This window comes from Olea europaea, unplaced genomic scaffold (assembly GCF_002742605.1).
Source record: "Olea europaea var. sylvestris unplaced genomic scaffold, O_europaea_v1 scaffold2488, whole genome shotgun sequence".
Lineage (NCBI taxonomy): Eukaryota > Viridiplantae > Streptophyta > Magnoliopsida > Lamiales > Oleaceae > Olea > Olea europaea.
The window spans coordinates 1-14,453 of NW_019243107.1; the positions used below are offsets into that span (position 1 = coordinate 1).

Below are 14,453 nucleotides of genomic sequence, written 5' to 3' on the forward strand. Positions count from 1 at the left end.
TTGAATCTATTCTTTGATTGTATGCTGACATTTTCTTGATTTATAATCTATCGAAACATCCCTCCCTATGTTAGAAATCCATGCTTATAATTATATGAAATCATTTCTGATCTGATCTGCATCAACGATTCTTTGTTTACACAATTGTAAATACAAGTAATTTCAATTCAAGAAAAGGGTGGGATTACAAATTGATCTTTCCAACTTCACAGACCTTAATCAAAACACAAGCGCAATTATCGTCCAGAAACATATCTTTAACAAAGAACTCGTCGAATCCTTAAAGCCTGACATTTCCTTTTTATTCAGTAAAATGGCCAGCGAGACAAATGGGAATGGAGCTGAAGCCTTACCCCGTAGACAAGCTCCGCGCTTAAATGAGAGGATCCTCTCATCTTTGTCAAGGAGATCAGTGGCTGCTCATCCTTGGCATGACCTTGAGATTGGTAACAATCGTAATGTTAGTTATCCCTCTTTCAAATAATATTAGATTCTGATACTTTCTTTGTATTCATGCAGGACCTGATGCACCTGAAATCATAAATGTTGTATGTGATCTTTCTGTTTCTCCTTTTTCTTAATCATATTGTAATTTTCTATAAATTGATAATGGAACTACTATCAGTGACTCCTTATCAATGTTACTGTACTCCTTCAGGTGATCGAGATACCAAAAGGGAGTAAAGTGAAATATGAACTTGACAAGAAAACTGGTCTGATCAAGGTACATATCATGGGATTACCTAATCTTATGTTACAGTATATTTCTGTATTCAACTGTGTAAGCAAATCAAGAGTCACTCTTAAAATTTTTTTGGTTAATTGTCACTGCTTGAATTTCAGGTTGATCGTGTATTGTATTCTTCAGTGGTGTATCCCCACAATTATGGTTTCATTCCCCGAACACTATGCGAAGACAATGACCCAATGGATGTATTAGTTCTTATGCAGGTTGGTCAATATCTTAAGTTATCATTAGTTGAGCTGTTAACGATCATACAATTCCAGAAACAGAGAAAGATAAACATATCCTCCCAGACTCCCAGTAGATTCATCAGTATTAATAAGCGATATTGATTAAATTGAAATTGATTTCTTAAACAGGAGCCTGTTGTACCTGGCTGTTTTCTTCGCGCCAGGGCCATAGGATTAATGCCTATGATTGATCAGGTTCGACTGCTCCATCCAAGAGTGCAGCTAAATCATTTCTTGCATTGGTTCAAGATTGATGATATCAAGTTTTTGTTTCAAATTAGGGAGAGAAAGATGACAAGATCATTGCAGTATGTGCAGACGATCCTGAGGTTCGCCACTATACTGATATCAGCCAGCTTCCACCTCACCGTCTTCAAGAAATCCGCCGTTTCTTTGAAGATTGTATCCTTCTACTTTTTTGGTTCAAGATATTGCTCGAGTTTTTGAGTCTTCTTTAGGTATCATAGGTTATTAGCATGTAACAATAAAAAACAGAACGTTTTCCTTGACACAATTTTAGACAAGAAGAATGAGAACAAGGAGGTAGCAGTGAATGAGTTTCTACCTTCATCTACTGCTACAGAAGCTATCCAATACTCCATGTAAGCTTCATTTTTTATTATTGGACAGTCTAGCTTACGGATATTCACTTATCCAATCCGAAGTGGCTTATGTCACAATTTTCATCTTCTAAAATGTTTCTTATTGATTTTTTTTTTTCCCATTAATTTTGCAGGAATCTTTATGCTGAGTACATCTTGCATACCTTGAGGAAGTAGATGAAATGCACGATGTAATTCAATGTTGGGGATATACCTAGCTAAAGGAAGATTTGAAGTTTCTAGACGCATTTGGTTTCTTTTCCAGACAGAGTATTAACAGAGACTGTAGGGGGAAAAAATTAATTTTCTATTCTTGTTTTGCGAAATTTATCTTATTCTGGTTGACATTTGTTTTTGTTTTTTTTTTTTTCACGTTGATTCTATTCTATTCTTTTCGTGAGTTTGGATTTTATTGTAATTTTTGAGTTACAACTAATGGGGTATTGTCAATTTCAATTCTTCTCATGCTTTTGAGTCTTTTGACAAAGTTTTCGGAAACAGTCTTCTTTTACACAAATCTTCAACCTCCTCCCCCCCACCCCTCCGCTTCTTACTAAGGACCTCAAGAGTTCCCCAGTAGGAGCGGCTAATAGGGAAGTCCCCAGTAATGCAACAGACAAGGGTAATGGAATAACTGGGCGAGAGGGAGAAGGGAGCACAGGAAGGAGATGGTGCCAGGGCACTGAAACTGATAGGAGTTTGAGTGAAACCGGTGAGGTGGGTGTTCGCGAAATTATTCCTTTCGATTTTAAACTACCGCAAGTGTACGGTTCGTTAACAAGTAATAAAGTGGATTAAATGAGTCCGAATACCGTCCCACATAGATTGATTAGTTCAATTTTACCTATCGTCGCCTTAATCGAAACAATAGAAATTCTTGATATTTTCGCTAACTAAATTATGATTTAATAACCTACTTATAAATATAAAGTCTAAATTAACTAAATTAAATGTGTGATTATAACTAAATGCAAGTTTTATAAAAATATGATAATGAAATGCGTACTAGGATCCCGAATCCCCTTATATCAATCCTCTTTAATCCGAATTTTATAAAATTGACAACACGATTCAATTATGAAGACCAATATTCCTAATTTGTTTAACAATCTCTCTCGAGTAGAATTAAACCTATTTTCACATGCGATCCGACTATATTTCTATGACGGATGCGAACATATAAAAATGCATTAAAGATTTATGAATACTTAAAGATCACATAAAGCATAGCGGTATATTTCTATTCCTTATCGAACTTTACGACAATTAACATAATGTCTAACTCATTTTCCATCTCTCGAGGGCAAAACAAGCCACAAATCTCATACAACTATTGTGCACATAATTGTAGAGAAAATAAAATCCATGCCAATCATTCAATAATTAAAAACATGTTTTAACGTCAAATAAATAAAATTCAAGATTAAGAGTTCATAATGTAAGGTTCATCGCAAATCCTAGCACATGAAAATCTAGCCTAACATAATGGGAAATAAAGAAAAGTAATAATTAAAACCAAGAAAGAACATCACCCAATTGATTCTTGAAGTGAAATCTTGAATTTTGAAGTGGATTGCCTTGTTTTTGCCTTGTTCTTCCTCTCCAAATCCTCCAAAATTGTGTATAATCCCCTCCAATTCTGTAAAAGTGGCGTCCCCTCATTCTGGTCGAGTTTTAGTTTATATAGAACCCTAAAAATCTCCTTTCCATAAGAGTTTCGGCGAAATAAGGAAACTGCTGAATTGGCCCCGAATCTTGTTCTATGCGACCGCATAGTACATTTCTATGCTGTCGCATAGAGTAAAAAAATTTTGAGAAAAAGTTCTCGGGAGGCTTCTATGCGACGCATAGTTATACCATTCTTTCCGCTGGACAACTTTTAGTATTTTGGTCATAACTTTCTCTCCTAATCTCCGATTGAAGTGATTCAAAGTGCATTGTCAAGAAAACTCAAAGATCTACACTTTTGATAGAAATAGGCTTCCTCAAATTCTGATGTTTACTCTGTCAAAAATGGATCTCAAGTAGAGATTAAAATTTACAAGCATAGCTTTTTCGCCTGAAAGTTGATACTTGATAATACTTCGATCATATTTTACCTCTTGACTCCTTTCCTCATCCGATTAACCTCTAACACTCTTGAATCTTCATTCCATTTCCTGTCTCATCTATGAATTATTTGCAACTTGGTCCTCGAACTATCACTTTGCTCCATTTTAGTCTTTTTTCGGTTCTTTTCTTCTGAATTTCACCATGTTCATCGGTGTTCCCTACAATTCACAAATATAACGAGATTAAGTCATAATTCAATCATTTTGCTCATTATTAAGTTATGTTTGTGACCTAAATAAGTGTGCAAAAACACACTTATCAAACCCCCGTGGGGTGGGGTGGCCGGGGGGTGGCAGGGAGAAGCAGTGAGGGGCTTCTGCAAGAATAAATTTAAGCTTCAAACATTGCTTGAATTAACTCTGTAGTTATGGGGGTTAATTACCCCATACATCACTAAACTTTACCGAATGTTATCCAGCAAGTCACTAAACTTCAAAAACTACCCGGTTAGTCACTGAACTTTCGAAAATGCAACCCCATCCATCACCCAACTAATATCTGTTAAAAAAACTGACAGGAGTGATGACATGGCACGTTTGTGGGACTAAATCTGGAATTTAAAACACGATTTTAACAACAAAATAATAATAATAATAATAATAATAATAATAATAATAATAATAATAATAATAATAATAATAATAATAATAATAATAATAAAGAACCCAAATTTGTCAAATAAAATGCCCAGACCGTCCTCACCCCTCCAAAACCTCAAACCAACTCCCGCCAAGTTGGAATTAACACTTTCCCGTCGCCAACCGAAAATGAGAGTCGGTGGCCATTGACAAACATTGCCTTCCCTAGCCCATAGCCACCGACAACCTGTAGTTCGTCACACACGGCCCAAAATTGACAGTACCAAAAACCAAATCGCCGATCGGAGAAGCCGTAAAATCGCCTGCACAACCCTTTGGTCTAAGAACGGTGCTAGCCCCTTTTGAACCTGTAGTCGTCTTCCCAGACCAGTAGCTCATCTCCCCTGAACCTGTACTATGGCAAATATTGAAGAACAATCAGCAGGTTAGAAATAAATTTCTCAAGCTACTGTTGAATAACTTGTTCATTAGTGTACAATTTGGTTTTTTTTTTACATAGATTTATTTTTAATGAAACTGTAGTTGTTCATTTCGATGATGATGCGGACTTGAATGACTCGGACTTTAATGATTCGGACAACGATGTGTATGATGATGATGACATACTGTTCGATCATAACGTGACCAAAGGTATCGAACTGGATATGCCTCTTACAATAGAGGATGGACAAGCTCCCGAATCAGATAGTTCTTCACATGTATCTTCAGAGGAGTTAAACATCAGAAGTGATTCGGAGTCGGATGAGAACAGTAGTCGGCAAAAATTTCCTGAATATTATGTTGAAAATGAAAATGGGAAGAAGAAGAATCCACATCTTGAGGTTGGATTGCTGTTTTCTTCATTTGAGGAGTTGAAATCTGTTTTGAAGGATTACGCGGTGTTCAACGGGGTTGAACCTATTTTGAAGAGAAATGATAAAGACCGGGTTCATTGCGTATGTAAAGATGGATGCACTTGGAGGTTGTGGGCGTCTAAGCTCCAAGGTGAAAAAACGGTTCAGATTAAAACATACGTTCCCAAACACACATGTTTCAGAGTTCGGACGAATAAGAATGCAACATTTAAATGGCTAGTAGAGTACTATCTAGATGACTTTAGAGCTGATCCGGAATGGAAGATCAAACATTTCAGGAGTACCGTGAGAAACGATTTTGGTTTGCACATTACCAAGGTAGTATCTTGGAATACGAGAAAATATGCCAAGGTTTTAGTAGAAGGGAGTGATGAAGAACAATTTGCATTGTTACACTGCTATGGTGCTGAATTGAGAAGAACAAATCCGGGTTCAACAGTGATAGTTTCTCAGGTAGAGAGGATTTTTGCATGGTTGTCGTCGTTTTGTTTGTGTTGATGGATGTTTTCTAAAAGGAAAATACGATGGGCAATTGCTTGCAGCAGTTGGGATTGATGCCAATGATTGCATATAGCCAATTGCGTATGCAGTCATTCAGAAAGAGAACACTAGTTCCTGGCGTTGGTTTCTAATGTTGTTGTCTGAAGACCTTTCTATGGAGAACTGGTCGTCTGTCACCCTCATGAGTGATAGACAAAAGGGTTTAAGGAATGTTGTTGCCGATTTATTTCCAACAGCAGAACATAGGTTTTGTGTTCGGCATATGTATCAAATTTTTTTCCGAAAGGACTTCAAGGGAAAGCATTTAAAAGACTGTTTGTGAGGTGCTGCAAAAGCAAGCCATTTGGCATCTTTCAAGTACTGGATGGCGAAGATGGAAGCTGTTAACCTGGTGGCATATGGATGGTTGAATGCCAAACCACCAGCTGAGTGGAGTAAGTCTCACTTTTCGGATCAGTCAAAGTGCGAGATGCTGCTTAACAACCCCCGTGAATGCTTCAACAAATTTATTCTTGAAGAGAGAGAGAAATCGATACTTGCAATGTTGATAGGCATTCAAACGAAGTTGATGCATAGAATTCAAATGAAGCGAGACAAACTCAAAAACTACAACAAATCAATATGCCCTAAAATCCAAAAGATTATGGAAAAGCATGTTGATGCATCCCGTGAATGCATCTTGAGTTGGAATGGGGCAAATCAATATCAAGCACAGTGTTCGGATGGCGAATATGTAGTCGACATGGAGAATCGAACTTGTGCTTGTCGAAGATGGGACATATCTGGGATTCCATGTCCACACGCAATTGCTTGCATCTTCGACAAAGGACACGAGATAAAAGATTATGTGTCTGAATGGTTTACAGTAGAAACATACAACACCATTTATGAACCTGTTATGTCTCCTATGAACGGACAAGTATTGTGGCCTTAGAGTGACCAACCCCCTGTATTGCCTCCACCTTGGTACACTACTACAAAAGGCAGAAAACAAACAAAAAGAAGGAAGGGGCTTGAGGAGAATGAACCCTCTCAATCACAATCACAATCGCAGTCACAATCACGAGAGTGTCATTGAAGAAGAAGGGTGTTGTTTTTATGACATGCTCGACTTGTGGGGAGAAGGGGCATAACAAATGGTTCCATAAAGGGAAAGACGCAACAGAAACCGGGACAGCTGCACATGAGGTAAACAAATGTACATCTACTTTTGCATTTATTATGGTGACATTGGGTTGCTTTGAAAGTCCACTTACATAAATACATTACTCAGGTTGACCCCCCAGATACTGAATGTTGAAAAAGGTTAAGGATAAAAGCTAGTGTTGCCACATAATGTGATGGATCAAGAAGATGTATGCAAGAAGTGAAGCCAGTTCTATTTTTGTCTTTGTTATTTTGGGCTGCTGGAATGTTACTGCACAATGCTAGGATGCTAGTATGCTATAACAATATTGTCTTTTTTGTCTATTAAGCAGAACCAGTAGCTACAAAATGACAGTGTAAATTCTTTTGCTAGTGGCCATTAGCTACCTTTCCGCATGTATTCGCAGTTTGTTTGTCATGTATGGCAATATTTTTGTTAGTCTCCTTTAATCTTTTTGGTACAGCTTTCATGTAATTTTGCAATTGATCATTCATTAAACAAATTATAACTAACATTTACAAAGCTTAACATTAAACAAATTACAAGCATTCAGCTTACACCACTAGGGGGGGGGGGAAACTGTATTATTCAATATCATCACCAACATTGGCTCTCCAAACATTTGACACCACATAGCCATACCATAGCTACAACACATTCAGCTAGCTAACCAACACTTCTCTACACCACATAACACAACATAGCCATACCACAATTGACAAACTGCACATTACAATACCAAGAATGATCATACACCTCCATTCAATTCAAATGGAGTACTCGTTGATTCACCAAGAATGAGATACGCCAGCAACATGAGGTTTTGGAGTACCCGTTGATTCACCACTCACCAGGGCATGCACTTCCACCACTAGACTTCACAGTTTTTTTTTTCGATAAGGTAGACTTCACAGATTTAGCAACCACTTGTTCAATACCAATAGTGGATAGCACTCACTAACCGACACTTGCTCACGAAATTGAGAGGTCTGCCAACTGAAAGGGATCGGACAGGTGAATGCTTGCGTCGTTTCTTAACTGCCATTTCAACCCCAAATTAAGGAAGACTCATATGATCAGTAGATGTATCATGATGAGTACTGGCCTGTGGTGGTGGTCCGTGATCATGAGTCCCACCACTGGCGCCGAAAAAAGGGCTTGAAATTTGGGAATGCGTTGTCTTCGAACGATCGACCTGCTGATTTCGACAAAAGCGGCTGAGCCCGATGGCTATGGGCTGGGGAAGGCGACGTTCGTGGGCGACCACCACCTCTCATTTTCGACCGGCGACAGGGAAGAGGGTTCCAGCTTGGGAGGAGTTGAGTTTAACAAATTTGGGGTATTGAAGGGGTAAGGACGGTCTGGGTGCTTTATTTGACAAATTTGGGATTTTTTTTTGGGTGTTAAAATCGTGTTTTCAATTCCAGATTTAGTTCCAAAAACGTGCCACGTCATCACTCCCGTCAGTTTTTTTAACAGACGTTAGTTGGGTGATGGATGGGGTTGCATTTTCGAAAGTTCAGTGACTAATCGGGTAGTTTTTGAAGTTTAGTGACCTGTTGGATAACATTTGGTAAAGTTCAGTGATGTATGGGGTAATTAACCGTAGTTATGGACCTAAAATAGTTGAAGAATGGCAAGCTTTATCTAACTTCTAATAAAAAAGGAAAGGAGGGTTTACTATTCATGCAATAGTAAATGAATCCAATTTTACTATGCATGATGTCATTTTTTATTTTGTTTATGTCAAACAAATATTCTTCCACAAATCATCCCACTAGCATTAAAAAAATAATTATGTCAAACAAATGTTTTTCTACACATCATGTCGCTAACATTAAAAAAATAATAATAATTTTAATAAATATAAACTACGATGAGCTTAAAAAAAAAACTTTTCGCAAATGAGCTTTAAAAAAAAATAAAAATAAACTCTCCGCACAGTGCGGAGAGATGACAAACCATGTGCGGAGTGAAAAATGAAGAAAAAAACTCTCAGCATAATGCGGAGAGATAGCAAATCATGTGCAGAGAGTTGGCAAACTCTCCGTACAGTGCGAAGTAAAAAAAAAAATCTTTGCACAGTGCGAAGAGATGGCATTTTGTGCGGACACTGTCCTCACAAAGTGCGAACTCTCCGTACAATGCAGAGTTAAAAAAAAAAACTTTGCACAATGCGGAGAGTTGGCAAACTCTCCGTACAGTGCGAAATAAAAAAAAACTTCCCGCACAATGACTGTCACGTGCGTTGCACGAATTTTACATTTATCGTATTATTAATGAATGAATTTTAGTTTTTTGGAAAGTTTTTAAAACAATATCTAGAAATATTTCCATGATATAAGAAAATAATTGCAAATCATTTTTACAATTGCATAACAATATTGTGTCATTTTGAAAAAATATATTTGTATATTTCATATTTGAATAAGAAATATACAAGATTATACAAATTATTTTGCTTGTATTCTTTGATAGTGTTAATATAATTGAGTTGAATGTGAAAATTATATTTCTAAATTTTGTGTAATTCAATATTGAAAAATTGAAGATTGAGCACCATATTCATATGTATTTATATTTTGCCCTTCATATATATTTAATATTTATTTTATGCTTATGTTGAAAAAATAAAAATCTGAAATTTTTTTTGAAATTCGTTTGGTAAGTGAATGTACAGTGTTCTGCATTTTCGATATTTGTAAGTACAAAAATCGATATATAAAAATATAATAAGCTACAAATACGGTAAACAGCATATACAATAAGTTGCAAATACGGTAGGTAGCAAATACGGTAAATTGTTTGCAAACACGATAGGCTGCAAATACGGTAGGTAGCATATACGGTAAGCTGCAAAAAAGGTAAGGTGAAAATACGGTAAGTTATTTGCAAATACGGTAGACTACAAATACAATAAGTTACAAATACGGTAGACATTATATACGATAATGTGCAAATACGGTAAGTTGCAAATATAGTAAGTAGCATATACAGTAAACTGTGTTTACGGTAAGCTGCCGGCAAATACGAATAGCTGCATATATGAATTTATAATTTGTTATAAATGTATAAAATTTATTTAATATTGAATTTTTTAAATATTAAATGTTGTAATTCAATTTTATCTCCTTTTTTATAATTGTATTTTCGAGAATTAAAAAAAAAAAGTGGTTATGAAATTGCTAATTTTTAAATGTGTTTTTTTGTTGAAAATAAAAATAATTTTTTATGTTATTTGTAAAAAAAAATTATTGTAATTTTATTAGCATAATAAGAAGATTTATTATGCATTTTTATTTTTTGCATTTTGTGAAGAATTTTGTTTATGGTGATTGACAAATATTCTTCCACACACGCATCATGCCAACAACATAAAAAAATAATAATAATTTTAGTATATATAATCTCCATGAGAAAAAAAATCTCCGCATATAAGCAAAAAAAAAAATGACTTCGCAAAGTGCTGAGAGATGGCAAGCTATCTCTCCACACAGTGTGAGGAAAAAAATAAAAACTCTCGGGACTTTATCTGCAAGTTCCAAAAGGTCTTTTCTCAAACAACTTTTGAGCAATGCATTGAACACTTTAATTCCTGACCTACAACCCGAAAGTATAATTTCACTGAAAATTATATCCGCTCCTAATGTCCAAGAGCTATTATCAAACAAGTGTAAAATATTGAATTTGGGTGGCATCCTGAAGCCTCCATTTGTGAAAGCAATGTCATGATACTATCACTATTCCCTTCTTTGCACAACTCATATATTGTTTCATTGTATGAATCACGAGAAAGCTTCTTTTCAATACCGTAAATATGATTTGCATGCTCAAAAATTGAGCTGTGACTGAAATTTAAAGAAGACATAATTAATTTTGAATCATATTTTTCGACTCTATTTCGTTGTGTATACGAAAAATTTACAATCTTGAAATTTGACTTATAATTAAGGAATTTGAGAACAACTCTTCGCACTGTGCAGAGAGTTTTTTTCTCTGTACTTTGCAGTGAGCTGGTTTGTCATCTCTTCGCACTATGCGGAGAGTTTTTTTTTTTACTCCGCATTATGCGAAGAGTTTGTCAACTCTCCAAATATGGTTTAACTCTCTTCGCACTGTGCAGAGAGTTTTTTTCTCTCCACACTTTTTTTTTTTACTCCACACACGGTTCAACTCTCTCCGCACTGTGCGGAGAGTTTTTTTCTCTCTGCATTGTGCGAAGAGTTTTGCCATGGTGCGGAGAGTTTTTTTTTTTGCCCTCCGTACTGTGCAGAGAGTTGGTTTGTCATCTCTTCGCACTGTACGGAGAGTTTTTTTTTTACTCTGCACATGGTTCAACTCTCTCCGCACTATGTGGAGAGGTTTTTTTTTCTCTGCACCTTTTTTTATTTTTCATTTTTACTCTGCACTTAGTTCAACTCTCTCCGCATTGTGCGGAGAGTTTTTTTTTTTTTATTTTATAATATTGAATTACACAAAATTTAGAAATATAATCTTCATATTCAATTCAATCATATCAACACTATCAAAGAATACAAGCAAAATAGTTTGTATATTTCTTATTCAAGGATGAAATATACAAGCATATTTTTTCTAGATAACATACTGCTATGCAATTGTAAAAATAATTTACAATTATTTTCTTATATCATGAAAATATTTTTAAATATTGCTTCAAAAACTTTTCAAAAAAACTAAAATTCATACACTAATAAAAATACGATAAATACGAAATTTGTGCAACGCACGTGATAGCGACTAGTATTAACAAGAAAGTTGATATGCACTTGGAAGCAAGATAATCAGCCGCCAGTCTCAAAGACGTGTATTCCCAGAATGGCGATGGACTCTACGCTGAATTGATGGGCTGGAAAAAAGAAACTAAATGCAGGAACTAACAATGAAGGCTGTAGTTAATATGCTGTGACTCATTAAAAATGCCATCTAAATGAATGTATGACAAGTACTTTTCTTCCTTTCCAAATCTTCTTGCAAGGCTTGCTGAGCTTCTTTATGTGACAGATATCGCAAAAGTAGTCCGTTGAACGATTGCCGATCGAGGGCTTAAAGTATACCCTTTTTTACACCTATAGTCCAAATAGAGACCCTGGAGTGGAGAAGGGGATGGGAGTCCAGCCACACAGAAATTAAACCATTCTCAAGCAAGTAAAAAAAAAAAAAACATATTTATGGATAAAAAATTGATTACTCCATAGAAAATTTTCAAAATTAACCAACATACAGAGGCAAATTGTTTATGCGTCCAACCTTTAGTTTATAGTTCTTCATCTATTACCAGAAGCAATGTCAAAATTTATCAAAAGGATCGTGATTCCAAGCCTACTCATACTTGGTTATCCATGAATTCGTAAGACTGTAAAGTTCTTCAATAGTTATTTCAGCGCTGTGCATTGAAAAGGGCCCTGCCAATTATTCCAGTGGCCTCAATATATCGATCCACGCACCTGGAGATACAACTGCTCTCACTCCCACTTAGGCTACTGCCAGGTTTGGTGATGCACTTCTCAAAGCACTTTCCTCGCACAGTCTGCATAAACATTGAAGAAAAACCAATGATTAATCAAATGTAGAAAGCACATGAATTGCACGTCTCTATAATGTTTACAAATGGTTCTTCGAGGACAAACAGAAAGAATACCCGCCCTTACAGAAATGATGATTCCAGAACCATTTGCATCAACTCTGTAAAGAATATATATCTCTGCATCCCTTTGGATGCCAGATGTGAAAGCAGTTCATCATAAATAATAAAATTAAAAATAAGAAACAGCCTATTGTATAATTTTACTGATCAAGACAATTGATGGATAGCCCAAACTGGAATGAGTTTCACTTTGGTAAATTGTTGGATAGCAGCTGAAGGAAGTGCACAGATTTAACATGCTGACACAGAAGTAAAAATATTGATCTTTTTGTGATCATAGCTCTGCTCAACTTTGTTAAAGCTCTCAGCTTGTACAATCCATTGAAAAAGAAATTTGGTTTTTGTTGAATATGAAAGGTGATTGGTCTAATTTATGAGATGATCATTATTGGTACATAATGAGACACCAGGGAGCAGCAACACCTGTAATGATTAATTAGACAAGGAGCAATATAATTAGATTTCATTTGGGGCTTCTAGTTGCATTCCATTTTGTCATATCTGGAAGTAACAGTTTTGATGATACTTTTGCATCAGTTAAAACCCATTTCCCTAAACAAAGAGTCCAATATATGCCTGCCTGGTTAATCCTAACCCAATCCACATTTGATTATACTTGTGTAATTATACAAAAACACAGAGCTTTTCTATTCCAATTTTTTTTGTTCTGCCAATTGATGGTATAAAAGAAAGTCACAAGTTTAGTTTTGTCGTCAAAAATAGTTCAATTGCTCTACTCTCAACAATGTCCAGATGCTTGTATTCCCTCTATTTCAGGTCCAAGCTCTTTGAATCTTCTCTATGTGACCTGGAAATCTCTCCCCAGCTTCATTCCGCCTACATATGAAAGACTTATTCTGCAAGGGTATTTGTGAGTTGTCACACCCATGTTCAACCCGAAGAAGCCATATTGTTCTCTATTCAATCCTAACCCCATCTTTTTACTTATCCGCCTTCTCCAGCCAGAAAACAAATAAAACTGCACAAACTAGACCTAAAAGCCACAAGATCTCCTCATTCCACGACCAGATGCAAACCCTTCATTTCATTTCCTGAATCAAATTCAAATCGATCTCAGTTGGTCCTACAAGATTGATACTCCTTGAAAATATTTAAATTAGTCAAGGCATGTCCCAAATCTATCTGGTGATAGACATTGCTTTATATTTTGTTTATGACACTTTACTTCCAAAAGACATAAACAAACGGAAGGACCAAAATAACACAGAGGCTTATAATTAGAAGAACAAAAAGGGACATCTCATCGTCATAATCACAATGTTAATAAAAAAGCAGCTACAATTTGAAACCTCTTCACTCTTCAGACATAGATGTAGATCTAGTGATAGCAAATATACGTATAATACACATCTATACCTCGAGGAATTCCTCAGCGTAAGCCTGGGCAAGCTGTACTTTGAGCTGACCCATCAAATCCTCAGTCGAGAATTTTGGCGAAGATCCAACAGACGGCGAGGAGAATGTATCCATATTCCACCTTTTTCTTATCCCTAGCTCTCGAACGCCTGTGCTATTGCCTATTGGAATCTGGATTTTGAGAAAAACCCTAAACCCCTTTGCCCTTTAAGTTCGCTCTTTCAATATTGCCTTTAGAATTGATTTTTTGACCAAAGAAAAGTGGAATTTATCTGTGAGAGAAAAAGTCAAATATGACAATTGAAATAGTAAAATAACGGTCAAAAAATTAATTTTTTGGGTAAAAAAATCGAGTCCAAACAAGCTCTATGTTCCACATTGCATACATAGTCTCCAATTTTTATTATTAGCATTCTCACCCGGACTTCTAGGTTCAGGTGCAGGTAGCCCATATGAATTGATGTCTAAAAAACTGTTAAGCTAGAATGGAAAGATAAATTTGTCCTTAAATCTAAATAAGATAAAAATTTCTAAAATAAACAAAATGAAAATAATAGTCATCTTTCCTACCACGGACCTCTTGATATGTGTTGTTCTACCTTAGCAACTCTCAACCCCAAC

At 35.9% G+C, this 14,453-nt stretch overlaps 3 protein-coding genes across 3 annotated transcripts; 2 read left to right on the forward strand and 1 right to left on the reverse strand.

Moving 5' to 3' along the window:
- The first annotated feature begins 48 nt into the window (after positions 1-48).
- Positions 49-2,042, forward strand: LOC111382396 (soluble inorganic pyrophosphatase PPA1-like). Its single transcript, XM_023006362.1, has 8 exons — positions 49-446; positions 520-548; positions 659-724; positions 844-951; positions 1,105-1,170; positions 1,257-1,377; positions 1,496-1,577; positions 1,712-2,042. The coding sequence occupies exons 1-8, from the start codon at positions 314-316 to the stop codon at positions 1,752-1,754; spliced, it is 648 nt and encodes a 215-aa protein (XP_022862130.1). The 5' UTR covers positions 49-313; the 3' UTR covers positions 1,755-2,042.
- Positions 2,043-4,684: 2,642 nt separating this feature from the next.
- LOC111382388 lies at positions 4,685-5,965 on the forward strand. Its single transcript, XM_023006345.1, has 3 exons — positions 4,685-4,712; positions 4,811-5,595; positions 5,717-5,965. The coding sequence occupies exons 1-3, from the start codon at positions 4,685-4,687 to the stop codon at positions 5,963-5,965; spliced, it is 1,062 nt and encodes a 353-aa protein (XP_022862113.1).
- A 6,011-nt stretch (positions 5,966-11,976) lies between these two features.
- On the reverse strand, positions 11,977-14,070 carry LOC111382394 (mitochondrial import inner membrane translocase subunit Tim13-like). The gene is made up of 2 exons (XM_023006358.1): positions 13,833-14,070; positions 11,977-12,338 (listed from the first exon to the last, which is right to left on the reverse strand). The coding sequence occupies exons 1-2, from the start codon at positions 13,944-13,946 to the stop codon at positions 12,189-12,191; spliced, it is 264 nt and encodes an 87-aa protein (XP_022862126.1). The 5' UTR covers positions 13,947-14,070; the 3' UTR covers positions 11,977-12,188.
- Between the last annotated feature and the right edge of the window lie 383 nt (positions 14,071-14,453).

Coding starts and splice junctions, on each gene's coding strand:
- LOC111382396 (XM_023006362.1), top strand. CDS start 314: ATGGCCAGCGAGACAAATGGGAATGGAGCTGAAGCCTTACCCCGTAGA. Junction 447..519: donor TTGGCATGACCTTGAGATTG/GTAACAATCGTA, acceptor GTATTCATGCAG/GACCTGATGCACCTGAAATC. Junction 549..658: donor CACCTGAAATCATAAATGTT/GTATGTGATCTT, acceptor GTACTCCTTCAG/GTGATCGAGATACCAAAAGG.
- LOC111382394 (XM_023006358.1), bottom strand. CDS start 13,946: ATGGATACATTCTCCTCGCCGTCTGTTGGATCTTCGCCAAAATTCTCG. Junction 12,339..13,832: donor ACGCTGAGGAATTCCTCGAG/GTATAGATGTGT, acceptor ATGTTTATGCAG/ACTGTGCGAGGAAAGTGCTT.
- LOC111382388 (XM_023006345.1), top strand. CDS start 4,685: ATGGCAAATATTGAAGAACAATCAGCAG. Junction 4,713..4,810: donor TATTGAAGAACAATCAGCAG/GTTAGAAATAAA, acceptor ATGAAACTGTAG/TTGTTCATTTCGATGATGAT. Junction 5,596..5,716: donor CAACAGTGATAGTTTCTCAG/GTAGAGAGGATT, acceptor GATTGCATATAG/CCAATTGCGTATGCAGTCAT.